This window comes from Eubalaena glacialis, chromosome 14 (assembly GCF_028564815.1).
Source record: "Eubalaena glacialis isolate mEubGla1 chromosome 14, mEubGla1.1.hap2.+ XY, whole genome shotgun sequence".
NCBI classification, from domain to species: Eukaryota; Metazoa; Chordata; class Mammalia; order Artiodactyla; family Balaenidae; genus Eubalaena; species Eubalaena glacialis.
The window spans coordinates 1,969,821-1,996,582 of record NC_083729.1 but is presented as its reverse complement, the minus strand read 5'-3'; the positions used below and the strand labels follow the sequence as shown (position 1 = coordinate 1,996,582).

General features: G+C 51.8%; 1 protein-coding gene across 4 annotated transcripts in view; it reads left to right on the top strand.

Annotated features, from left to right (window-relative positions):
• The window catches only part of EIPR1 (EARP complex and GARP complex interacting protein 1), an 88,283-nt gene that overhangs the window by 59,887 nt on the left and 1,634 nt on the right, over positions 1-26,762 (top strand). For all 4 annotated transcript variants that reach the window (XM_061210666.1, XM_061210664.1, XM_061210665.1 and 1 more), the window contains 4 exons: positions 8,505-8,604; positions 21,638-21,774; positions 24,255-24,422; positions 25,652-25,819. In XM_061210666.1, the coding sequence (XP_061066649.1) occupies positions 8,505-8,604; positions 21,638-21,774; positions 24,255-24,422; positions 25,652-25,819 (573 nt within the window). The remainder of the gene's footprint in view (positions 1-8,504; positions 8,605-21,637; positions 21,775-24,254; positions 24,423-25,651; positions 25,820-26,762) is intronic.

Genomic DNA, 26,762 nt, shown 5'->3' with positions numbered 1-26,762 from the left:
GTGGAGTATAAATAATTATTTATATTACAGGATAAATTCGTATTCTTTCTGAGATCGTAGTTCAAGTTTCCATTAAATACTAGGGTTCAAAGTGTGTTTCAGTTGGTCCTCTCATGAACCCAAAGGGTCTTTCCCAGAACATGCTGGGCAGACATATACCATTGTATCCAGTGGGATAGTTTAGGAGAATGTATGTTTTGAAGTTCTGTTTGTGATTATTTAAACTTGAGGTTTAAATAATTTAAAAATGTAAACCCGAAGGACCACTAACTCTGCCTGGAGAATTTTAAACTGTAGTCGATTTTTCTTCTGCTGTTTGAGAAACAGGGTGTGGGAGGAGGAGGAGGAGGAGGAGGAGAACAGGGACAGCCAGGGCTGCTGCTTGGAATTCGGGGGGTGTTTCAGGTCAAAATGTGTCATGGCTCCGAGCCGACCCTGAACTTGCTGGTGAGACCCAGGAGCAGAGAAGGCTTGAGCTCCCTGGACGCGCCGCCAAGCCGCACGGCGCCCACCCTGCCCTGCACTTGCCCTCTTCTCCCTGCCTTGGGTGGAGTCTGCAGTGAGCGGCCGCAGAGGGCCTGTGTGAACCTGGACTTCAGGGCTGGGGAGAGTCAGCCGTTCCAGGGTTGAGGCCCTGCCCTGCCCCCTGGCTCTGCCCCTCAGCCCTCTCTGGGGCAGAAGGACGGGACAGGAGCCTCGCCCCAGGAGGGCCGGTGCAGCTGTGTCCATGGGCTCCGCACCGCCCTGCGTTGTGATAGGCTCTGGGCCTCGGACGTGTCCCGCCCAGGGAGGCTTCTGAGGAGGGCAGGTCTTTCTGCCCACACACTGTCCATGGCTGGATTCTTAGTGGGAGGGCGTGTTTCTGTTGAGCCGTGCACATGGCTGATGCGAGTGTGTAAGTGTGTGCAGGTGAGCAGTGTCAGAATAAACACAGACTTCTGATAACTAAGTCACCCAGTGCCCACAGTTCCACACTCGTCTGTTGTCAGAAAGGGGTACCCGGCAGTGCATAAGCATGATTCTTTCACTACACGTGTCCGTGTGTCTCGGCCACAGGAAACCTTGCGTCCACAGACTCAATCAAAGCGGGCTTCCTGACTTAATGGTGTAACTCTTAAAGTGATCTTTTTGTTAAATCCTTGTAGCATTTATGAAAAGCTATCTTGTGTTCTGCTGTGATTTTTTGACTTTTGAGCAGGAAGAAATTAACCAGATTGCCAAATCTGTGTATTTTAAGAGAGAGATGTATAAACTGGGGAAATAATGTATTACATTCTTTTTGTAAAGGGTTTTCAAAATTTGACTGGTAACCACTGATATAATCACCAATGACTTAATAGATTTGTTTCTGCCTTGGGGTTTTCCCTTTTTCAGTCAAGTAGTGACTGTGGGTTTCGGAATGCCCTGGGAACTAGTGGTCTTGGCCGAGCCCTCGTGTGCTGGATCTTTGGTTTCCACAGCATGTGGCAGCCGTCTCCCACCTGTCGTGTTGGGGTGGCTTCCGTCCTCTGGGCAGTTATGCTGCCCTGACGACCCCACTTCCCGCCCGAAGAGGCTGCAGGGAATAGGTAGGATACGTCAGTTATGTGAATGAAAATTAATTTTATATTGAGGTTGTTTTAAGAGTTTCTCAGTGTCCTCTGAGTGTCCTCACCCCAGGTGCCAAAATCCAGAGTGTGAATCATTCATTTTGGAGTCACTTACCTGAAGAAGAGAAGTGTGTGTTTTGTTTGATCAGCATGAAACCTGCCAGATGAGAACCATTGTTCCTGCCGTTAGGTCCTTGTTAACTGCCTCAAAGAAGTTTAGATTTGTTTTTAATTTGGGTATATTTGCAGAAATGGCCCTTTTCTTGTGTTTTCTCTCAGTGATTACGAAGGGATATAGAGTACGTATATTAGGTGTATGCTACTTTGTTCAGGACTTGTTAATATAATTTTATGTCCACTCACATTCACGGGTAGAGTGTGATGAAGCCGAAACGTGGATGATTTTTGTGAACAAAGAAGTAAACTTAGTTTGGAGTAGCAAGTATGGCAGAAATTCTGGGTTATTTTCTTATGTTTATAGCACTAGTTTCATGGTGATGAACCATGACACAATAGAATTTCCTTTTTGTTTTTGCACTTTGTATACTCCACTTATTCCAAACACTCGTGATCATAGGGGTTGCTCCCTGTAAACTCACCGCACTTACTTTCGGATGTGTCGCCCTGGGTAGACAATAAATAGCAGCTTTGCTCAGCAGTTAGGTCCCATGTGATACATGGCGTCTCATTTGGCGGCAGTGCTATGTGCACCTTGGGGACCCTCTTCTTTAGGAGGGATCCCGCTCCCATGGCTGTGTTGACTGTTCCGGGTTGATCCCACCCAGAGAAGAACACACAGAATTGGTTTGTTGCAGCTTCCACGGGAGCAGGAGTTATAGGACAAAAGGCACATATATGAAAGGAACGAGGTGAGAGAAACTAAGAGCTGGGAAGCCAGGGTGAGGCTGACAAGGCGGGAGGCGAGGGTCTGGGCGCATCTCAGAGGCTCTGTCCACATCAGGGACTGTCCACCGATCGGGACCCACCATCACCCTGCTTGGTGGCCTGGAAAGTGCACCTAGTTTTACTGGTTCATCCTCAGTCCTGCTTATGCTTGATGCATCTTTCAGTCACCCCCCTCTTTGTGTACGTGCGGGGTTTTGTCTGTTTTTTCTTATCATTCTTAATAGTGAGCTGCCCAGACTCACCCCTAACGTTGGGGTTGGCAGACGCACGTCCCGATCAGAGCCTCCACCAGACGTGCCGGGTGCTGGGCCCCCTGGGCCCCCTTCTCGTGTGTTTAGAGCACCTCTCCGGGCTCTGTGGTGGGGGCTGGTGGTGCGGCAGCAGTGAGACTCGGGAGTGTGTCCCATACCTGGAAACGGTGTGTTTACCTCTCCTTCCGTGCTCTCCCCGAATCCTCACACCTGGTTTAGACGGATCCCAGGAGAGAAAATCTATGGGCTTTCTCACCATCCCAGGATGGTTGCTGGCTTTCTCCTTAATCTAGTCTTTCTCAAGGGCAGTTAACAAACTGTTAGTGACATAACTCATGTAAGTTTTCTGAAGTACCTCTTTTTTCCTCTCCTTTTCTACTTTGGGCATCTCTGGTCATCCAAGTAAATACGGCAAGGTTAACTCCTGTAGCAGGGAAAAGGCAGACGTGTGCCCTTTCCTTTCAACTGCACGTAAGTCAGAGATTACACACTTAAATCCCCTCAGAAGTAAATGGCAAATGTTCAGAGGCACGCCTTAATTCCTGAAGATTCTTCCCTGTGGATCTACCTTCCTCAGGACACATAGAGGCTGAGCATGAATGGCCCAGCTCAGGGGCAGATGTTGCATTAGTTCCAAAAAGGCCTTAACTCCAGCTTGCCCAGTGCTCTTGTGTGTGTGTGTGTGTGTGTACGTGTGTATGTCTGTGTGTGTGCCTGCATGTATGTGTACGCGTGTGTGCGTGCGCATGTCTGTGACGCAGAACGAGTGAGACGAGCTTTGGAACACACTTGGGCATCTTTCTCACTCATCCCCCCCTTCCCCTTTGTCCACTTATTTTGAAGCTTGGATCCGAGTCCCGGCTCTGGGGTTTGCCTGTTCTCTGCCTCACGGCAGCCAGGGCTCCGCGGGGAGCAGCGCGGGTGCCCGGAGCACAGCTGCCCGGGGGCTGGAGGGGGGCTGACACTTGCCCAGCAGTGCAGGGACCTGCGCCGTCCTTGAGGGGAGCCAAAATTGGGGCTGAGATGCTGAGAGACAAAGAGAATGAGAACATGGGGAAGGCTTCCCATTTCGTGTATTAACCTTAACACAGTGCCAGGCAGAAGCCCTTGGTGCAGGGCCTGGGCACTGGGCTCTTGAGCCAAGTCACTGGTTCCTGGGTCGGTAACTCCAGACCCTGGAAGGTTCTCACACCCCGAGGGGGGATCATGATGCCTGGCTCACTTTTGGACAGAGGCCACCAGAGGAAAGCCTGGGTGCTGCGGCAAGTGGGGCTGGTGACTCAGGACCCCAGCTGCTGGGAGTGAAGAGCAGACAGTTGGGCACCGTTACGTCTGGGCGCCTTTCAGAGCAGGTGGAGAGCTGAGCTTCTGAACTCTCGCGCGAGGATGTTTTTCCCTTAAAATAAATCTCCATGGAGTTATTTTTGGTGCATGTAAGGGTGATAATTTTAATGTTCCAGGCAAATTGCAAAGTAAGCTTTATGGTTTTTCGAAGGGGAGCTGTTGCATTTGGGGTGGACAGTCTTTGTTGTGGAAGGCTGTGGCACATGAGGGGACATCCAGCAGCCCTGGCCCTCCCGGTCGTCATGAAAACCCAAAAGTGCCCCCCCCCAAATACCCCTGGAGGGCAGTGCGGTCCTCAATTTAAGAGGCTCAGCTCTAACTGCATCTGATAATATATATCTAGGACTTATTCAACACCTACTGTGTGCAGGCACTGTTCTAAATATCACCCTGATCTTCATAAACCAGTGCTGTTGACTACTTTTACATTCCTGTTACCCCCACTGGACAGATGAGGAAGTCAAAGCACTAAGAGATTACGGCACCCAGAGCTGGGACTCAAACTCCAGCAGGCTAGCCTCACACTCCGAGCTGACCCGCTGCACCTCACTGTTCTGGGCCATCTACCTTAGATGCCGTCTGTGTTTTTAGTTGTGTGTATGTTTTGTCTGAGTGTGCTTAGTCTTTAAAAATCCTTAATTCTGAAAAGTGAGATGTTTCTTTGGGTTAACAAGTCATCACTTTACCTTTCTGGAAGGTTCTTCCTGTGGACAAGCTTGAGGGTTGCTGCATGGAACCACTTCTCAGATGCGTTTGCGTGTGTCTTGGTAAAGATGCGTGTGTCACGGGGACCAAGGCACCATAAGGGAACAGTGATTATCTGCTTTGTTTTTCCCAAGTGTGTCAACACAGTAAGTCAGTATGATTAGCTGCTTTAACTCGAGGTGTCAGGCAGTGTTCCTTTGTCACTTTGCCTAATGGTGATATTGAAGCTAAGGAGCTTCTTAAAAATGATGAGCTCTCAGGCCTGGTCGTGACCTATGGTTCTGGAGTCAGCCCTTGGTTGGAGGCTCAGCCCTGCCTTTCACAGCCACTGCATTTGGGGCAGGCCACTCAGCCTCCCAAGTCTGTCCCCTCGTCTGTGAGATGAGGAAGGGAAGGGGACTCCCCTCGTGGGTGTGGCACAGCGGACGGAGAGGAGAGCGCCGGCACCCTGCCCCGGGAGCTGCCCGTCGTGCTGCTGGAACCCTAGCCCCGGGACCCAGGGCTCTCTAGGCAGACAGCGCCCTTTCTCCCCACACGTCCTCACGGGAAGTTCCGCTGGAAGGAAGGCCTGCAATAAGACTTCAGCTTTCCGGCGGGGCTGGGACGGTGTGGGTCAGACAAGGGCTGTGCCCAGGCACTTCTGTCTCATCGAGGTCCTTCTCCACATCTGGACCGAGCGCCGATGGGGCCGCATCTGCTAGGGGCCCAGATTAATAGCTCGGAGTGATTGCTCAAAGGGAAGGGCTCTGGCTTGCCTCTGGTAATTTTGTTCATGTGTATTATAAGCCCTTACAATTTTTACTTTATAGTAAATGCAGCAAATCTTTACTTAAGATTTCTTATCACTTGGAGTTGAAACAACAAGTCCATTTTGAGCCTTATTCAGAGAGTTTTAGTTCCAGCAGCACTTAGAGTTTTCTGTTATCATCAGGTGCTTTCAAAAATTAGGCGGGTCCATGGCAGGGACCTGAAGAACCTTCTCCCTCTTGCCAGGTACCTCCAGAAGTCACGGAGAGGTTTTTTTGCTTGGGGTGTGTGTGTGTGTGTGTGTGTGTGTGTGTGTGTGAGTGTGTGTGTGTGTTTTCAAAGCATACTTCTGATGAAACATCCTCTGTAACTAAAAACGAACTGCTGATGTGCACATGGTGGTAGCTCCTGACCTTCAGACTGGGAACGGCTGGAGTGATGCCACCGTAATGCCCTAGTGGAACCATCTTTTAAAGTCATCGTGATGCTCAGTCTGCTTTATAGGTCTTTGAGGAGAGAAGTAATAGGTAGATGGTCTCAAAGATTTTCCCTTTTTCCTTTTTTGATATACATTTCCCAAGGAGAAGTGTTTTTTTTTTTGGTCTGGTTTTTTTTTTTTTTTTTAACATCTTTATTGGAGTATAATTGCTTTACAATGGTGTGTTAGTTTCTGCTGTATAACAAAGTGAGTCAGTTATACATATACATATGTTCCCATATCTCTTCCCTCTTGCGTCTCCCTCCCTCCCACCCTCCCTATCCAAGGAGAAGTTTTGACTTGCGTGTCAGCCTTAAGATGTTCTAAGTTACTAGTGGAAAACGTACACGTACTTAAACTGCCCAAGGATTACTTTGCTGAAATTCTTAATTCTCATTTTATGAAAGAAAAAGCTATTTTTATGACGATTCCTGTTCCTCAGGCCTGGTACCTGAGGCCAGCTAAACTCTGAGGTTTTAGACTTTTATGGAGCACGTGGCCTTGTGGCTGTGGGATGGCCCCCTCCCCTGGGGTGGGGCTGTCTTCTCCCGAGTCAGACGTCTTTATTGCTGGGCAGAGCTTGGGAAGAGGTGTGCAAGCTGGGCCTTCTCAGCTGTCACCTGCCCATTTACTGGGACAGGGCCGTGGGTGACCGTCTACCAGGACAGGGCCGTGGGTGACCCTCTACCAGAACAGGGCCATGGGTGACCGTCTACCAGGACAGGGCCGTGGGTGACCCTCTACCAGGACAGGGCCATGGGTGACCTTCTACCAGGACAGGGCCGTGGGTGACCCTCTACCAGAACAGGGCCGTGGGTGACCTTCTACCAGGACAGGGCCGTGGGTGACCCTCTACCAGGGCAGGGCTTTGGGTGACCTTCTACCAGGACAGGGCTGTGGGTGACCTTCTATCAGGACAGGGCCATGGGTGGCCCTTTTCTTCCCTCTCTCCCTGTTTTGCATTTTTCCTTAGTGTTCATTGTCAGTTGTCTGAACTCTACATAAGTGTCCCCATGAAAACAGGCTACCAAGAGAAGTTCAGTCAGCTTGCTCCAAAGATGTGTCTTCAAAATTAGAATTGCCATTATCTTAACAAAATAGGAGCCACAGATTTCAGTACCAGATTTCTTGGTGTCTCTTCCAGCTATGGTGTTTCTTGTTTACTAGATATTGTGCATTTTTCTTTGTTATTATTAGAAAAGATACAGTAAGCTCTTCAATACAGGAGTGATGTACTGTGAGAGCTTTGTGTGTGTTTTTAAACTATAAATGAGAAAGAAATTGTAGTTTTGAATTACATTATTGTTGTGATAAAAGTAATAACAGCTCATTGACAGTCTTGAAGAATGGTATTAGGGAGGGGCACCCAATCAATCAGTATTGTATTCTGTGTGAAAGAGAAATTGTGAGGGTCTCTATTGATGTCTTCAATACTCACGTGTTGGAGGACGTGAAATGAAATTCTCCTCTTTATAAGCACTTAAGAATTTCGTCAGGGAAGACAGAAATTCACACTTGTGATCAAACTGAAAAATTTTTGATCTCTTCATGGTTTTATCACAGAGATGATGTGATTTTTGTCTTTTGTTATTCAAATATGTATCAGTTAAGAAGGTTTTGGCTGCAAGTAACAGGACACTGTGGCTCACATAGGCTGAAACAGAAGGCTGTTATCTGACATCTCAGGCCTGGTGGGTACTTCAGGGCTGTGACCTCCCCACCCCCTGCCCCACACTGCTCTCAGCTCTGCCCTCCCAGGAGATGGCAGCGAAAGACGTGGGCATCCTCTCCAAAATCACACTGTCCACCTGTGCCTCTTCAGACCCAGCGCCCAGCAGGCCCCCTTGTGTCTCTGTGGCCAGAATTGGTCAGCTCTCCATGCCTCGGGCTCTGGGAGAACCTGTCAGCAGTGTCTCAGCTCCAGCTGCCATGGCGAAACACCACAGCTGGGGGCTTACACGACAGAAATGTTGATTTCTCACAGTTCTGGGGGCCGGAGGTCTGAGATCACGGTGCAGGTGAGGGCTCTGTTCCTGATTTGCAGATGGCCGCTTTCCCACTGTGTGTTCACATGGCAGCGAGAGAGAGACAGAGATATATAGGGAGAGAGACAGAGAAATAGACAGGGAGAGACAGAGACATACATATATAGAGAGACAGAGAGCTCAGGAAACTCTGGTGTCAGTCTGTACAAGGGCACTAATCCCATCGCGGGGCCCCACCCTCCTGACCTCATTGAACCCTAATCACTTCCCAGATCACCCCCCCCCCCCCAACACCAGATGACTTTGGGAAAGGACACAGACATTCAGGCCACAGCAGAGTGGTAGCCTGGTACTGCACCATGTCATTGCAGAGCTGTTGCCAACACTGCTGGTGACAAAGGGCCAGGCAGAGGCTTTGCTGAGGGCCATGTGTAAGAGCTCTTGGCCTCAAGGTGGGACTCTCACACGTCATGTAATGCTTGACCCCCTCCTTCCTCAGTGTTGCGTGGGAGCCCGCGGGAGACGGGAAGAGAGTCATCTCGTTGGCTGACAACCACATCCTGCTGTGGGATTTGCAGGAAAGCTCCAGCCAGGCTGTGGTAAGTAACAGGAATTACACAGTTTTGGTTTTTTGTATTTTTTTAATTTGACCTTTCAGCCAAATTCAGAATACATTTCTTGATCATATATGTTTAGAATTTTGACATTGTTTGTGAAACAATTAATGAACAGACTGAATCATCAGTCAAAGAATTGAGTGATTGTCTCTTTCAGGCAAAAGCTGTTTGGGATTCAGGCCTCAGGGCCATGTACAAATAGGACACAGAACCCTGGACGTTGACAAAACTCCCCCCTTTGGCCATAATTTGTCCAAAAGAGTTAGCAGGATATCCAAAATTATAGTCTTCTGTTTCAAGTATAAGTCTTTTTAATGAATGGATTTTCCATGTGTATTTGGTTAAAATCACCTTTCAGGTAGGAGCAGTCATGTAGGCAAATTTCCTGGTTGTGAAAATAATGGTTGACTGTGACCCAGTGACCTTTCAGCCTGCCCTCCCTTCATTCACGTGTGTGCCCGGTCCTGAGGGTGTAGCCGTCAGGCACGTCAGCCATCTGTCCACGGGGACGCTGGAGCCCTGGCCTGCACACAGGCTGTCTCTCCGTCCCGTCCCCACCCGTCCTGTCAGGCACCCACATGTCACCCTCAGATCCTGCCACCGAGGCTGAGAGTAGCTGTCTCCACAAGTTCCCAACCAGAAGGTTACGTCTCTCTCAACAGGCCTTGTTCGTTCCCAGACCTGTTTAATATTTAGCAGCAACCTTCTTGGGAACCAGTTTGGCTTTCAAATATTCATCACTTTGAATGCTTTGTCCGTCATAGAGTAAATACTCTGCCAATTGGTATATTTTCATATATGATCTCTTAAAGTTTCCTCTTATAAAATGTGTTTTTTACATGCATTCATAATTTCATTGCATTTGCATGTCAAAGCGACAACGTTAGAGAGAAAACCAAGACATATGAAATGAAAGCTTCTAATGCCACCCACTCAGTTGGGCCTGGGGCCCAACTGCCACGGGCTCATGGACGGTGTCTCTTGGACAGGTTTCTTCAGTGAGCTTGCATCTCACCTTATCCACTTGTTCCCGGGATGCGTGGTCAGCACTTTCCCATCGTGGTACCCACAGTGTTTGTAAAGCCTGTCTTCACCCTCTGGGTGAAGAGATGCATGAGTGATGATTTATCACTGTCGATACGTGACCCAGAAGGCAGACCCTTCACAGTATGGGGTGTCCTGTCTGAGTCTTAAAGCTGCATCGTCAGAAGGGTGTCTCCCAGGCTTCAATGTGAACTTAAGAGTATAATACTTCAGAAAAGAAATCACTATTTTTATTAAAATAAAAAAAAAAAAAAAGGCACATCTCTGTATCATGGGGTAGAACACAAATTTCACCCAGACTTTCAAGCTCAAGCAGGGAACTCGAAGGGAACTGGCTGCCTCCGATTGTCCTTGTGGTGGCCCCCGCAGGTCTGGGCAGACACTTGCACAGTCCCCCACCTTCCAGGGGGACTTGCGAGGCCATCTGGGCCAGAGTCCAGGGGCCCCTCCTGTCCCCTAACTCCAGCCTACCTCTTGGTGGGGTGTTCCTCCAGACCGCACTTGAGGACAGAAAGGGACAGTGCTCTCCTATGGAAGTGCCGGGGCTCGAGGCAGGCTCGGGGCGGGGAGCCTGGGCCTGGTCCAGAGGATGCTCGGAGCCGCTGAGTGGCTGCCGTCCCGCCCAGCAGGAGGCACCAAGAGGAGCCGGTGGCGTTAGGATTCGGTGGCTCCCGGGGCCCCGACTTTGCGGGCCCCGTCCTGTCATCAAAGCGTGAACACTTCTTCAGACCCTCAGTCATCTCAAAATGATTTTATGGTGGGGTGATTAATCTGTACCTTATTTTCTGCAGAGACCAATTTCGTTTTCTCTCTCCCTTTTTTATCTGCTGTCAGCAGTTCTGTCGATACCACTTTGCGACCCTCGGCTGGAGTATTTAATACTGAAACCTTCCTATCGATTTCGACCATCTTCATACACGGCTCCTCAATTTTTTTTCTTATTGTCTGAGGATATTGCCTTCTGCGGTGAATCTAATCTTATGCTCACTGCATCATTACCTTTTGCAATTAAATTGGAGGCTCTCTGCCATTTATAATCGTTAGTGGAGCCCAGGGGAGGCCTGGGGCGGAGGTTCCATGGGTCCTGGACCCCGATGAAGGCCAAGGCGGAGCCTCCCTGTTTGGGTTTGTGCGCGTGCATCTCTGGGTTCTAGCTCCTTTCACTGGCTGTGGAAAGAAGCAGCTTCTCCTGAGGTGCAGGGACGGCAGAGCAGGAGGAAGGGGGCCCGGTGTCACACACTCAAGGTGCAGGCCTGGGGGCAGTTGCCCACAGGAGCACGTCTTTGAAGGGAGAGAACGGGTTTCAAGGACACAGTGTATTTTCAGAAATTTCTAGTCCAAGGTTTACAACGTACCATAGGAGGCCCGAACACAGGCAGATGCGGCAGCAGGTGGTGACCGGAGAGTCATTCCATGCAGCCGTGCCCGCTGAGCCCGGAGCACAGAACGTGCTTGCTGTCTGGGGACAGAGCACTGGGCGCAGGCTGAGCCCCTCGGGACCAGGGCAGGGGCGGGGCGGGCCTGGTGGTGCGGCCCGGGCTCCCCGCTTCCTCGCCCGTGGCCCTACCTCCCCCGGCTTCCTGGGCTCCAAGTGTGGCCACAGAGAGGAGGGAGGCTTGCTCAGCGGGCCCCCGGTCAGACCCTGCGGCACGGTCCTGGCAGGCTGGGTGCCCGCAGCGCAGCCAAGGCCGCATGGCCCCGCCTGGGGGCTCGTCTCTGCCTCCGCGGGACACGCCCATCCTGCGGACGCCCCAGGACCAGGGCCTCACTCCCGCCCCCCAGACAGCAGGGGTCTGGACAGAAGCCCTAGATGAGGGTGCGTTTCTGTCACTCAAGCCCCTGGTCCCGCTGGGGAAGCAGGTCCTGGTGTTGCTTCCCTTCTTATTTGCAGGGCTGAGGTTTTTCTTTTTTCAACAGACTTTATCTTTTAGAGCAGTTTTAGGTTCACAGCAAATTGGAGGGGAAAGTGTAGGGATTCCCCATCCCTCCCTGCACAGCCCCCGGCAGACGGGGCAGTTACTACAGTGACGAGCCCACACTGACCTGTGGCCGTGTGTCTGCGGATTTGGACACGTGTGCTGACACGTATCCACCATTACAGATTCATACAAGGTGTCTTCACTGCCCTAAAAATCCTCTGCTCCACTGGCCCTCCCTCCCTCTAAGCCTGTGGCAACCACTGATCTTTTTACTGCGCCTGCAGTTCTACCTCTTGAAGAGTGTCCTAGAGCTGGGGTCATACAGGGTGTAGCTTTTACAGGCCGGCTTCTTTCTCTAGTCATTGCATGTAAGGTTCCTCCATGGCTTTTCATGGCCTGACAGTTCGTGTGTTTTTAGCGCTGAGAGATATTCCATTGTCTGCAAGCTTCTTCATTTTGATAAAGTTCAGTGTGTGAGTTTTACAGATTGTGCCTTGGGTGTCAGGTCTGAGGACTCTGTGAACAGCCTTGGATCTTGAAGGTTTTCTCCTGTGTTTTCCCTAAGGGTTTTACAGTTTGCATTTTACATTTCAGCCATGGTCCATCGTGAATCGGTGTTGGTAGACAATGCCTGTACCCTCTCTGGGGGCTCAGGCGAGGACAGAGTCTCGGGGCCTTCGCTGTCCTGGGTGGAGTGTCTGTCTGGAGCAGAGCAGTTGTCGAGAAGTTTCCTGTCTCTCGGGGCTGCCCTTCCTGGCCCCTGGGCTGCAGGGAGCAGCGTTCCTGGAGCTTTGGGGGTCTGTCCCCAGGGGTGTTTCTGAGTTGGGGCCCATGTGGGAGAGAAGACACAGACCCTCGACACTGTGTGTTCCTCGTGCCCCAGGGCCCTCCCTAGTCAGCCTGTTGCCCACCTGTGTTTGTTCTGTGTATAAAGTCCCGGGTTTTTGCTGCACTTGGTGGGAGCTATAAAGAAAAGTGCATCCGCCACCCCCCCTTCCCAGCCGCAGACGTCCCTGAAGGGAATTTGAAGGTCACAGCCCTCCTCTGGGCTCCTCACTTCCCTCCCCACAATGTCTGTGATGCCCGAGGGCGTGACAGCTCTTGCCTCTAACGAGAGAGGAAAATCCTGCCGCCCCAGGCGCCTGGGGGACATCGCTGGCTGGGGGCTGACGAGGGGCCACAGGGGCTCCCTGGACCCACTGTGCAGGCGTAGCCAGGACCCACTGAGGCTGCAACAGCCCGCCCTTGCTCACTCATTTTAAAGTAGCTCCTTTAAAGAGAGGCACAGGCCTCGGATCGTGTAATCTGACCCCTCGCTTCACAGGTGAGAAGAGTGAGGCTCAGGAAGCAAGGGACTTTCTGAAGGTGGCCTGGGTGACAGATGTGGGTCTGCAGTTCAGGCCCGCTCTGCCCCGTCGTCCCACAGAGGCGTGTACTGAGGGCCTCTCGTGGACACGTGCCCAGCCGACCCTCCTGCAGAGCTTGCGCTTGGAATCTGCGTGTCTTGGATGGGCAGCAGCATTTTGTCCTGTGAGCGTGGATTAGATTTTGGGAAACAGTCAAAAGTTATTTGGAGCAAAATCTAGTAAATAAGATAGTTAAGCAAGCTTTATAATGTAAAGCTAGTTAGTGGAAACCATGTTCAAACTCTCTGAAAACTGGTTTTCTTTTTTTTTTTTTTTTTTTCATTTTTATTAGAGTATAGTTGATTTACAATGTTGTGTTAGTTTCAGGTGTACAGCAAAGTGAATCAGCTATACATATATCTACTCTTTTTAAAATTTTTTTAGATGTTTCTTCCATATAGGCCATTACAGAGTATTGAGTAGAGTTCCCTGTGCTACACAGTAGGTACTTATTAGTTATCTTTTTTTTTTTAATTGGGGTATAGTTGCTTTACAATGTTGTGTTAGTTTCTGCTGTACAACGAAGTGAATCAGCTATATGTATACATATATCCCCTCCCTCTTGAACCTCCCTCCCCTCCCATCCCGCCCATGTAGGTTATCACAGAGCACCGAGCTGAGCTCCCTGTGCTATACAGCAGGTTCCCACTAGCTATCTGTTTTACACATGGTAGTGTATGTATGTCAATCCTAATCTCCCAATTTGTCCCACCCTCCCCTTCCCCCCTCCGTGTCCACATGTCTGTTTTCTACGTCTGTGTCTATTCATGCCCTGCAGATAGGTTCATCTGTACCATTTTTCTAGATTCCACATACATGCATTAATATATGATATTAGTTTTTCTCTTTCTGACTTACTTCACTCTGTATGACAGCCTCTAGGTCCATCCACATCTCTACAGATGACCCAATTTTGTTCCTTTTTATGGTTGCGTAATATTCCATTGTATATATGTACCACATCTTCTTTATCCATTCATCCGTTGATGGACACTTAGGTTGTTTCCGTGGCCTGGCTATTGTAAATAGTGCTGCAGTGAACATTGGGGTACATGACTCTTTTTGAATTATGGTTTTCTCAGGATGTATGCCCAGTAGTGGGATTGCTGGGTCATATGGTAGTTCTATTCTTAGTTTTCTTTTTCTTTTTTTCTTAGTTTTTTAAGGCACCTCCATACTATTCTCCATAGTGGCTGTATCAATTTACATTCCCACTAACAGTGCAAGAGGGTTCCCTTTCTCCACACCCTCTCCAGCATTTACTGTTTGTAGATTTTTTGATGATGGCCATTCTGACTGGTGTGAGGTGATACCTCATTGTAGTTTTGATTTGCATTTCTCTAATAATTAGTGATGTTGAGCATCTCTTGATGTGCCTCTTGGCTAGCTGTTTGTCTTCTTTGGAGAAATGTCTATTTAGGTTTTCTGCCCATTTTTGGATTGGGTTGTTTGTTTTTTTGATATTGAGCGCATGAGCTGTTTGTATATTTTGGAGATTAATCCCTTGTCAGTTGCTTCATTTGCAAATATTTTCTACCATTCTGAGGGTTGTCTTTTCGTCTCGTTTATGGTTTTCTTTGCTGTGCAAAAGCTCTTAAGTTTCATTAGGTCCCATTTGTTTATTTTTGTTTTTATTTTCATTACTCTAAGAGGTGGGTCAAAAAAGATCTTGCTGTGATTTATGTCAAAGAGTGTTCTTCCTATGTTTTTCTCTAGGAGTTTTATAATGTCTGGCCTTACATTTAGGTCTCTAATCCATTTTGAGTTTATTTCTGTGTATGGTGTTAGGGAGTATTCTAATTTCATTCTTTTACATGTAGCTGTCCAGTTTTCCCAGCACCACTTACTGAAGAGACTGTCTTTTCTCCATTGTATATTCTTGCCTCCTTTGTCATAGATTAGGCGACCATAGGTGCGTGGGTTTATCTCTGGGTTTTCTATCCTGTATCATTGATCTATATTTCTGTTTTTGTGCCAGTACCGTACTGTCTTGATTACTGTAGCTTTGTAGTATGGTCTGAAGTCAGGGAGCCTGATTCCTCCAGCTCCATTTTTCTTTCTCAAGATTGCTTTGGCTCTTTGGGGTCTTTTGTGTTTCCATACAAATTTGGTATATAGTAGCATGTATTTGTCAGTCCCAATCTCCCAATTTATCCCTCCCCTGCCTTATCCCCTGGTAATCATAAGTTTGTTTTCTACATCCGTGACTCTACTTCTGTTTTGTAAATAAGTTCATTTGTACCTTTTTTTTTAGATTCCACATATAAGTGATATCATATGATATTTGTCTTTCTGTGTCTGACTTACTTCTCAGTATAACATCTAGGTCCATCCATGTTGCTGCAAATGGCATTATTTTGTTCTTTTTTTATGGCTGAGTAATATTCCATTGTGTATGTATATATACCACAACTTCTTTATCCATTCCTCTGTTCATGGACAGAAAACTGGTTTTCTTGTGCGACTCGTAAAAAGGTATTCCAAAATATTTTGAGCGGTGTCTGTATTGTTACCATAATAATACCTTTAGAGCCACAGCTCTCAGACAGCAGTCACTTGAATTTATGTTTTAGGATATTTGTTTTAAAAAAAGAAGCCATGACCTCTAAGAAAACATGGATTTAGTAACATATCTTAATATCATAGCTTAATAGCTGCATATGCCTTTTGGTTTTGTAAATATTGGAGACAATGAGTAGTTTTTAATCTTCCAGGTGGATCTTGGAAAAAATCATTAGATGCAGAATGGGCTGAATGGAGGTGTTTAGCTAGGAAGTGTTTCCTGAGCTCGCAAAAGACTTCTTTCTATAAGAAAGAGTAAATGTACATTTAGAAACTAAGAGTGTGTGAGAAAAAGCAGCTGCTGAGCTGGGAGGGCTGATGTGCTTGTCACTGACATTGGGGTTGAATGCCTGCCGTGGCCACACAGCCTGGGGTGTGACAAATACAGAGATATTGTGTCTGCTTTTTTGTAGTTTGCCACCAGTTACAGGGGCTGTAGTGTGCAGATGAGCCTTTAATTCAAATGTTCAGGTTTTCCTGGAATAGGCTGGGGCAAGCGTGGGCCAGTGGCTAAGGGGACGTGGGGGACTGGGGACACGTGGACACGGGAGAAACACTGACAGTTGAGTCAAGTCCCACTCACAGTGTGACCTTGGGCGAGTTGCTTGGCCGTCCAAGCCCCAGCGTCCACATCTGTAGAGTAGGGCAGTTTAACAGTAACATTATGTGAGGACAGCATCCCCCATGGTGCCTGGTGCGCTGGGAGCGGTCGATACAGGCCTGATGGAGGGATGCATGGACGCGTGGACGGATCGAGCGGCTAGAATACGAGGTCTCCACAAGTGGATTACAACTGAGCGTCGGGTCACCCAGTAGGATCCTAGTGCAAAGGCAAGAGGTACAGGGCGGAGAAATCGAGGTGCCGAAAAGCAGTCCGTGTCTGCTTGGTGATTAGTTACTTTCCCCGACGTCAGCAGGTGCTCCTCATGGTTCAGACAGGAAGCAGCAGCGAGCTCTGGCTGTTTCAGAGCTCCTGCAGACAGGAAGCAGCAGTGAGCTCTGGCTGTCTCAGAGCTCCTGGTGTTCTGAGCTTCGTTATTCTTCCCTCTTCCTTCCTCTCCAAAGAATCAGCTGCAGTGAGGTCTGTCTCTCCCACACGTCACTCGTATATCACTGGTGTGACAGAAACACTTGTTACATTCTCGTCCATCTTGGCCAAAAACTTTAAATCTGCCCTCACAACCTTTCCTGTTTTGAGTCTGGAGCCGAGGTCAAGCCCGCATTTGTGGGTGTCGGCCACACGTTCTTCTCCACAAGGAGAGGTTGGGTTTTGGTGCAGCAAAGGGGAAAAGCCCTTTTAGTTCTGTTCTTCTTACAAATAAAGTCCTGTTGGAAATGAACTAAAGATAAATTGAAAATGACCTCAAGTTCCTCACCCGTGCTGGCACCTGCTGCCTTGTGTGCATTTTCTAAACACAGGAGGACTCTGGTTTCCAGGAGGCTGCCCTCAAAACCTTCCCGTGTCAGCTCTGTGGAGCCCGGAACGCTTCTTCTGGGCTGGCAGAGTCCTTGACTGGGTGTGGGAGCCGCCAGCCCTGCTGGGTCTGGGTCCGTTGTGGGCCATGCGCAGGGGAGGGGGCCCGCCTGCCCTGACCCTGGCAGCAGGGGCGGGGGAGGCAGCACCCTTTCTTCCACGTCCTGAGGGCAGCGACGGGCCTGGGGGAGTCCTGCCGAGCCCCATTCCCACCAGGACCCTGGACCCACCCTGTGTGCCAGGAGACAGGGCACCCGCCCCTTCTGCCCTGTCCCTGAAGGCGGGGCACAGCTCCAGGCAGTGTCTGGGCTTCTTAGGAATGTCATCTCATGGAATCCTCGTAGCCTTGGGGGGCAGATTCTTTAATATCCCCGTCTTACAAGTGAGACACAGGAGAGAAAGCCAGGCCTCAGAGAGATGAAGTAACTCGTCAGGTTACTCACTAGGAAGCAGAGCGGGGACCCAGCTCAGGGGTCCTGCTCAAAGCTGGGGCTGCCATTCCCACAGCTGGGGCATTCCCGATGCCGTCGTCTCAGACGGGCATCGTGGGTGTGTCGGTTAGAATGCATTTGGCTGCAGGACATAAGAAGTCACTTAGATAAAGAGGAGGTCTAATCATCTGCTGTCACAAGAAACATGGAAACAAAGCCCCTCTGGGGTTGGTTAATTCAGTGTCTCAACAGCAGAGGACCCAGATACTCTGCATGTTTCTGCTCTGCCATGTCCACGTGTCACTGCTGTCCCCCGTCATGACCTCAAGGTGACTGCAGCGGTTCCAGGCATCACATCCAGATTCCCACCACATCCACAGGGAGAAAGCAGATTTCCTTCCCACGTCTCCCTTGGTTTGTAAGGAAAGCCTTTCCTGGAAGTCCCTCTGTCCCCTTTTCAGGCACGACCATGTGTCCAGGCCTAAACCCGTCTTTGGCAAGGGGAACAAGCCTGTCAGCCCTGGCTCAGGGCCGTCTCAGTCCCCAGGGGCTCTGTGGGGTCTGACGGGAAGAGGGGCTCCGGTGGTGGTGGCGTCTGCTGTGTGACAAGCTGCTGTCTCCTGGCAGCTTGGGCCGGGGCACGCGGTGGACTTGCCTGCGTGGACACTTTGTGTGTCTTACACTTGAAAAGCTGCAGCCCTGCTGTTGCTTCACTGAGGCTCTCCTTCCAGAGGGGGTGCGGTGGCACTTGCTGTCCCCTCTGGTCCTGCGTCACCCTCGGTGCTGAGGAGCACGTGCTTGGTCCCGCATTCTCTAGGCCTGCCCCCTCCCCAGGTCTGGTCGCCTGTCGGCGCCGTGGGGCTTGGTGGCAGGGGGTGCAGCTTTGGTCTTTGGAAATCTCCTGCTTCCCTTGAACTGCTCTGAAGCTTCCAGTCACAGCGTTTTGTTCATAGAAGGTGCCTCTCTCGCTCTTGTCCTGCACTGGTTACTCCTTCAGAGAGGATCTGGGGAGCCTTTAATCATTCCTTCTGGACTGGGAAGCACTGAATATTTCTCTTTAATGCTGGGAAGCAGAGTACCGTGTGCATCGCACCCTCTGCAGTTCTTGCTGAGTTCTGTCTCTGTGTCACCAGGAAACCAGAAAAAGTGATTGATTAACCTTACAACTTGCACCATGCTGGCTGCCCTGAGTAGCACCTTAAAAATGGATGGTGAGATCTCTTCCAGGTTTTCATTAAAATCTACCTTGCAGACTTCTCGGCACCTGTGGGCATGGCGTTTCGTTGCCCTGGTGTTTCCTGCACTAGGGTGTGCAGTGGAGCTGGAACTGGAGCTGGTCCTGTTCTGCACCGCGGCTGTGTGGCCCAGGGCGAGGCACCTACCCTCTCTGAGAAGTAGGGGGCTGGGCAGGGGCTGTCTCTCGGCTGCTGAGTTCACTCGGAGTCTCCCCTGCCTCAGGTTAACACCTTATCAGTTATCTGTGCTTCCTAACAAATGACCACCCAGTTAGCGCTTCCCGCTGCCCACCGCGGCCATCACGTGGTTTCTGCGGGGACAGTCAAGAGTCTGCAACCTCAAGTCTCTCGTGAGGCCGCAGGCCAGGTGTCGGTGGGGCTGGGGTCTCATCTGAGGGCTCTACCGGGAGGACCTGCTCCCGAGCTCACGGACCCGTTTGTGGCAGGATGCAGTTGGACCCAGGGCCTGGCTTCCTCGCGGGCTGTTCCTCAGTGTGGGTTTTGGAAGCAGACAGTGCTTGTTAAGTTTTGCTGATTTAACTTCTGCTGGAGCCCTGATGGAGTCAGAGGAGAGCAAGTGCAGAGAGCTTGGCTGGCAGCGTCGTTTGTTAGGATTCGACCTGGGTGCTTCGCGCACTGTACGGATCTTCCCCGCTTGGCACACTTCATGGTGCTTCTCACACCAGCCTCTTCGAGAATTCACTCTGCTGGGTTTATAGCGCCTGTCTTCTGATGATAGGACCTTATGTGTTTATGCTTCTGAGGAGTTTGATAATGAATCCACGTGTTTGATAGAAAATTAATTAGAACACTGAATGTTGATTAGTTAGAAAATATACTGAACCTTTTTTTATTTAAGTATAGCTGGTTTACAATATAGTGATTCACAATTTTTAAAGGTTATACTCCATTTATAGTTATTATAAAATATTGGCTATATTCCCTGTGTTGTACACTACATCCTTGTAGCTTAATTTTATACATAATAGTCTGTACCTCTTAATCCCCTACCCCTATATTGTCGCTCCCCTTCCCCCTCCCCACTGGTAACCCCTAGTTTGTTCTCTATACCCGTGAGTCTGCTTCTTTTTTGTTATAGTCACTAGTTTGCTGTATTTTTTAGATTCCACATATAAGTGATATCATGTAGTATTTGTCTTTCTCTGTCTGCGTGATACCCCCCAAGACCATCCATGTTGCTGCAAAAGGCAGAATTTCGCTCTTTTATGGCTGAGTTGTATATACGCAACCGTTTTATGTACCTGATTGTTGATCTTACTAAACTAGTCTTCAGAAAACTGAAATGGCACCTGTACATGTTTCTTTTGGCTAGTTTTTTTTTTCCTAAAGGAGAGGCCATAAAACTGTTTCTCGGTTGGTGCTGTCAATGTGGATGTTAAACATCCAGCCACAGCTGGAAAAGCCGAAGCCCAGCGTGGAAAAGCTCACCCTGTGTGTCTGATGCTCGTTTTAGGCCCATTTCAGGGTATGGGGCTCTGTGCCGCCGCCCCTCCTCAGGAGGCTGTGCCTGTCACTGCTGCGGGCAGGGCCGAGATGCCCTCTGCCCACACCGGCTCTCACTGGCCGTCCCTTGTGGTTGAGAGTCCAGGTCCTGCGTCGTGAGGCTCCTGCCACCGTCCCTTTCTCCTCCGTGGCTTTGCAGTGGCCGCGCCGTGTGGCCCCCTCTGCGTCCTGCCTGGGGGCCGGGCCTCCTCCCTGTGACCTGTCCACGCTCTGTGCCCCCCACGTGCCCCTGAAGGTGATGGCACCCCTGCTCCTGGGCTGACTTGCCTCTGCTGCTCAGATGACGAGAGAAGGAGAAGCCGTGGCCCCTGATGCAGGGGAAAAGGGGTGGGGCCCCTGCCCGTCATCAGAGGAGCAGCCCCTCCGCCGCCCCCAGCCCCTCGGCCCGTGTTGACCCCTCCCGGCAGGCTCCCCACCCGGCTGAGCCGGTCCACGTCCTCCGGGAGGTTGGGGGTGAGTCTGAGGGTCAGTGGGGTCCCCCGTGGGGCCCGCTCGTGGGGTGTTGGGCGTGGGCGCTCCGTGGGTGGCCGTGAGGGTGATGGCCTGGAGGTGAGGCGTTGGGATGGCCCTGGGTTTGGGTCCCAGACGTGGCCCTCTCCGCCAGGCTAGCTCAGGCCCGGTTCTGCCCAGGTGGCCTGAGCCGCGGCCGTGCCCGCGTCCCTCTCAGAGGGTCTGCAGGGCGAGGCTGGTGTTCAGGGTAAGGTGAAGTGAATCACGGAGGGTCGAGTGACCTGAGGACCACAGACGAGCCCGGAGCCCTCCTACCTTCAGACGCCACCGCGTGATAGGCCTTTGTGCATAAGCTCGCAGGTGGCAAGTGGGAGGGCCGGTGGGACAGTGGGGTCGGGGGCGGAGGGGGCCCTTCTCCCAGGCTCACACCAGGGCCCGGCCTCAACTGTGCTGGTGGTCTCGAGGGTCTCCGCCGTCCGTTACCTGTTGGGGTTTAGTTAACCCCCAAGTAACAGACTCCGAGATCCTTGTGGCAGGGAGGGGAGGGCACGCGTCTGAGCACACGTCCGGGTGGGTCGCAGCCATTTGTCCTCCTCCACCTGGGGCGGGCCGTGCGGACCGGCTGGCCTCGTCCTTGTTGTTGGAGGAAGCCAGATGTTGGAGCTGCTGCGTGTGTTGTCTTCAGGTTCGAGCAGATTCTCCCTAATCCCACACTGGCCAGTCCTGTCTAATAGAGGCTCTATTAACGTGCCTTCTATTTTTTGCTGCGTTCAGTTTTATATATTTTTTTTCCAAATAAGGTTCAAGCATTCTTGCCTTCTAAGGGAAGGAAACAAAGACAGAGCTTCCTAATTATTTTCAGTAATTATCTTCAACGATAGCCTGTACAAGATATCCTCTTAAATGCTCTGAATAGAGTTCAAATTACTTGTGTTTTCTTCTTCCTTTGAAAACATCACCCAATTTGCAGCTGGCCAGTTCGGCGTCCCTGGAAGGGAAGGGACAGCTGAAGTTCACAACGGGGCGGTGGAGCCCGCATCACAACTGCACCCAGGTGGCCACGGCGAACGACACGGCTGTCCGAGGGTGGGACACACGGACCATGAGGTCAGTGACGGCCCGGGCCCGGGACACGCCCCAAAGGCCCCTCCCCTCCCTGCCCCCCCACGCCCATCCACCAGGGCTCGTGTGCTGAGGCCATGTGGCTTGTCTGTGTTGGCCTCGGTATTGTGGGAAGTCGTACGCCTCGTCCTCTTTCTCCGCCCCATCTTAAGTGCACCCGTGCTGTGGGTCTGCGCCCCGCCCCGGTGGTCTTGTTCCTGTGGGTGCCCTTCGGCGGCAGCGGTGGTCTCCGGTGGAGATCAAGGTCAGGCTTTTGTAGCAGCTCAGGCCTGAGGTGGTGACTGCAGACTCTCGGTCTCCATGGTGGGCGACCACAAGGTGAGGGCTGCCATCCCCTGGTTAAGCATGTGGAGCTTGACCATCTCTGCACCTTCAAGATGCACACCCATGGGGTAATCATAGTTTGTCATTTAAGTCATTATACACACAGCTAGCGCTTCTAATGGGACACAGGAGAGCCGCTTTTCTGTGCCAGGTGTGGCTTTGACGGCGAAGGAGTGGCGGTGTGCACACTGTTGTCATGGCAACAGGGCCCTGCAGTCTTTTTTAAGATACAGTTTATCCCCTCAGCACACCGTAATTTATCACTAAGCTGCAAAGACGGATGTCGTGAAATAGCTCGTGTTGCCTTCGAGGGCGGGGGCCCAGCTTTAAATCTAGGTCCACGGCCCCTCTGAAAGCGCAGGGGGTAATCAATATTCGACGTGTGTGTGTGTGTGTGTGTGTGTGTGTATGTGTGTGTGTGTGTGTGTGTGTGTGTGTGTGTGTGTGTGGGTGCTGGGGGGGAGGCGGTTTGTTGGGTTTCCTATCAGAAACTGAAAGCTGTGGGCTTGGATGTGGGACTGGAATCCATGCCTCCAGGGCCTGTGGCTATCTTTTCCCATTTTCATTGTTCTTTGAAGGATGTGAAGATTTCGGTATCTAGATGAGAACCTTGAAGACTGACATTACAGACCCCAAAGCCAGGGGGCAGGAGGGGCCCTGGGAGGCAGCGCCCTGCTGCCCCCTTGCCCGCCGTCCCTGGGGGGATGGGCAGCAGGCGACCCGCGGGCTCTGCTCCTGGGCGTTGTGTCTCTTCTGCAAACAGCCTGGGTGTTGGTGCTTTCAGTGCTGCTTCTGGAACGTACTGTGCTTTTGTATGCAGATCGCCGCCCCCAGAGCCCCAGGAAAGCCTGAGTCGATACTCTGTGCCTGTGTGACTCCCCCCAGCTCCCTAGGACCTCGCCGGGCTTAATTTTATTCATTTCTCTGTTTCACTCGGAAGATCTTAAGGTTTGGGTATCTTATTTCAGGAAAAAATATTAGGCTACTGGGAAGGTTCAGGATGTAAATACCGGTTCAAGATTTAAAAGTGGTTTGGGGCCAGAAAACCCAACATGGGAGAAAAGATGAAAAGGACTGAGGTCATCTGGCGTGAGATGGGACTGTGGAGACCTTGGTGCCGGGCGAGGGAGCTGGTTACGGGAGCAGTCCCAATGGGAGCCGTGCAGAGCACGAGGTCCAGTGTTTGCAGGAGAGGTGAAGTCACAGCCGAGGGAGGAAGTGGAGAGGGCAGAGTGGACGGGGTGTCTCGCGGGGCCGACTGTGGGCCTGGCGGGGGCCCCTGTCCATCCTGCTGGGACACAAGCTCTTCGTCTGAAGCCACTGTCTTGCCTCAGGTGACCTGCACCTCTGGTTTGCGTTTGTGATATCAGAGGGGGTCGCTGTAGGAGATGGAATATTCTGATTCCACACCCTGCAAGGAGCAGCCTGGAGGTGGATGGTGGGGCTTCAGTTAGGTCTGTGCGTGCATGTGTGCCCGCACCTCTGTGCACACTGGTGCACACACGTGTGGGTGTGTACACGTGCATGTGTGGGCACAGGTACCCATGCGTGTGCATGTGTGTATGGCTGGTGTGTGCATGCTTGTGCATTGTGTACACACGTGCAAGCACGCACATGTACGGGCACGCATGAGCTCTGAACAGCGGTGTGGCCGATTCGGCCCCCGCGCCCACCCCCGCCCAGTGTCGGCACCCGGGTTGTGTGCGAGGATGAGGCACAGGCCCAGCCGTGACGAGCACTGTTTCCTTCGGTGTTTCTATAGCTTTCCCAACTTCTCCTTCCTTGTCTCTATCTCCCGACACCACCAGCGCTGTATTCCACTTTCCACCCCCCTCCCTTTTCCTTCTCCTGTCTCACTGCGTCCTTCCAGACGTTGGTCAGCCTTTCTGTCCGGAGTCTGTCTCTGCTTCTCTGTGGCAGTCTCATCCCTCCGGATCGCTCTCACCCTCAAGATTCCAGGTCACACCTTTGAGAGCCGCCAACCAGCCACCCTTCTGCAGGGTCGCAGGCGTGGCCTGCGCACAGGAGCGCCCCGCCTGGAGCCTGCGCTGGATGGGGGCCGGGAGAAGGTGCAGGGGGCAGTCACTGGCTTCCCTCGTCCCACCTCTTACCTGTGCCCACCCCCCTCCGCCCCTGCACAGCCAAATCTACTGCATTGAGAGCGCACATGGCCAGCTGGTGCGGGACCTGGATTTCAACCCCAACAAGCAGTACTACCTGGCCAGCTGCGGGGACGACTGCAGGGTGAAGTTCTGGGACACCCGCAACGTCACCGAGCCCGTCAAGACGCTGGAGGAGCACTCCCACTGGTGCGTTCCTCGCGGGCCGCTTGGGGGAGGGGCTTAGGCAATTTATTTTGCTAATTACTTCACCGTTTGGAAAGGCACAAACCAGCTTAGTTTGTGCTGCTGTGAATCATTCAATCAACCCCGTTTTATTTTTCCTAAAGAAACACTAATTCCAAATCTGAATGTTTGTGATTCGTAAACATAGGAAAAGAAGAAAAACACTAGATTCTGTTTTCTCTTGAAATAGTGCCGGTTCAAATAGGCAAACATGAACGTGCACAGATGTTCACGTGGCCCTGTGCACAGTGCAGGGAGGCTGGGAACTGCCCAGTGCCTGGCAGCAGGGGATTGGTTAAGTCCGTCCAGTGGCATCATTGCAGCGGGGATGCTGCTCTCAGAGGGAGTGAGGGGTGGCTGTGTGTAGGGACATGCAGAGTGCCCAGGACTGGCCATTCTCCCTGAGACGTTGTTTTTATGTATATACCATGTGCTGGCTACTTTTTGCTAAGTGAAAAAGATCAAGTCATAGAAAATCGTGCGTAGTATGAGCCAGTTTTTATTCAAATAAAGCATGTTGCGTGTACATGCTTGTGTGTGCTTGTATGTATGTGTGTGTGTGTGCTTGCGTGTTTGTCTCCATGCGTGTGCTTGTGTACGTGTGCATGTTCGTGTGTACTGGTGTGTGTATGTACGCTTCTTTGTGCATGCGTATGGGTGTGTATGCTTGTGTGTGTGTGTACTTGTGTGCATGTGCATATCTGTGTGTGTGTGTGTACTTACCACCTGAATGCTGGAGTATGGTTTGGACAGCTTCAGTGAATGGCTGTAATTCCTGCGGTCCGGGGAGAAGCTCCGTCCCCTGGCCCCGAGTGGCAGTCCGGCTCTCCGCTGTCCCCTGGGTCCGCTGGCGGGCGGCCCAGCTCAGCAAGCTCCTGGGCCTGTGGGTCAGAAGGAAGCTGGGCCTAGTGACCCGACCAGAGAGCAGCCCTTGGGAGGCTGCCGTGGGGTTTGACCTATGTCACAGGTTCTCTCTAGTCCGTATTTTGCTTCTTGGGCAGTCTTTGCCTTTAGAATTCTGGAAAGCCTGTGTGGCTCCTGAGCAGTAAACCTCCCGCTGGGGTCTGTGCTACCATTTGGTCTCTGTTAGTCAGGATTTAGAAGGTGTCAGAGCCATGCCACGAGCCTGCCCCTGCTGGAAACCGCCCAGGGACAGACGAGCGGCTGGGACCCGGCCTCCCTGTCCTCCGCAGGGTGTGGAGCGTCCGCTACAACCACTCACACGACCAGCTGGTCCTCACGGGCAGCAGTGACAGCAGGGTCATCCTTTCCAACATGGTGTCCATCTCCTCCGAGCCCTTCGGCCACCTGGTGGACGACGACGACCTGAGTGACCAGGAGGAGCGCCGTCCGGAGGAGAAGTAAGCGCTCCCGGTGCGGGCGGCCCTCGGTGCGTGGGCGCGGCTCGGTCCCTGTGGCTGGTGTCGGGCGTGTCCACCCGGCAGGTGCGGGCTGCGGGCCATGGAGTCGGGTAGGGCAGCCGCGCCGTCCGCTGTGGCCTCTAAAACGCGTGTCTGTCCACATTCTTACTGAGCGTCACACGTAAGGTTGTAAGGACCGTGGCCCGTCTGCAGCCCTGGGGAGTGAGAAGTGACCTCTGCCGGCCCTCGTGACACCCTGTGGGAGAGGCAGTGGCGGGCGTCCCTCCTCACCGTGCCGTCCTGGATCGGGTCGTGGACTGGCCACCCTCGCTGGCAGGTGTCAAGGCGGGGACCTCGGGCCCAGACCCGGCCTGGCCCCCCCGCACTGCTTCCCCCGAGACGCTGGGCGCCGTGCGGGAAACCTCGCTGCCTGTTCCCACAGCCTCACCGTCTCGGCTGAGTATTTTCCACACTCTCTCCAATCCTAACTGCTCTGCTCGGGGGCTCTCTCTTCACAATGCGGTCGCGCCCCGAGACTTGTGGGGTCCTGGGGTTTGGGGCTCACACAGGGCGGCCTGGTCCAGGGCAGCGGTGGCGGGGTGAGCCCGTGTCCTTTGTCAGCAACGTGGATGTAAAGGAGACACTTCCTGCTGTGACGCAGACGCTACCGTGGAGTCGAGTCTCCCGCCTCCGGGGGGGGGAGGTTCTGGGATAAAACCCTGTCGAGCCGAGTGGTCTGAGCCATAAAATACGAGAGGGGTTTGTCGTTTTGTTCGGAGACTCTTCACACTGTTCTGCTGTCTGATTTCTTCCTCTGCCCACCTGAGTTGAGCCTAAAATTCCTGTGTGAGAAGCTGGCTGGTGGCAGTCTACCGACTGTCTCTCTTGACGCAATCATTTTTCTGTTCAAACTCAGTATTTAGATACAGTTGCAGCGGCTTCA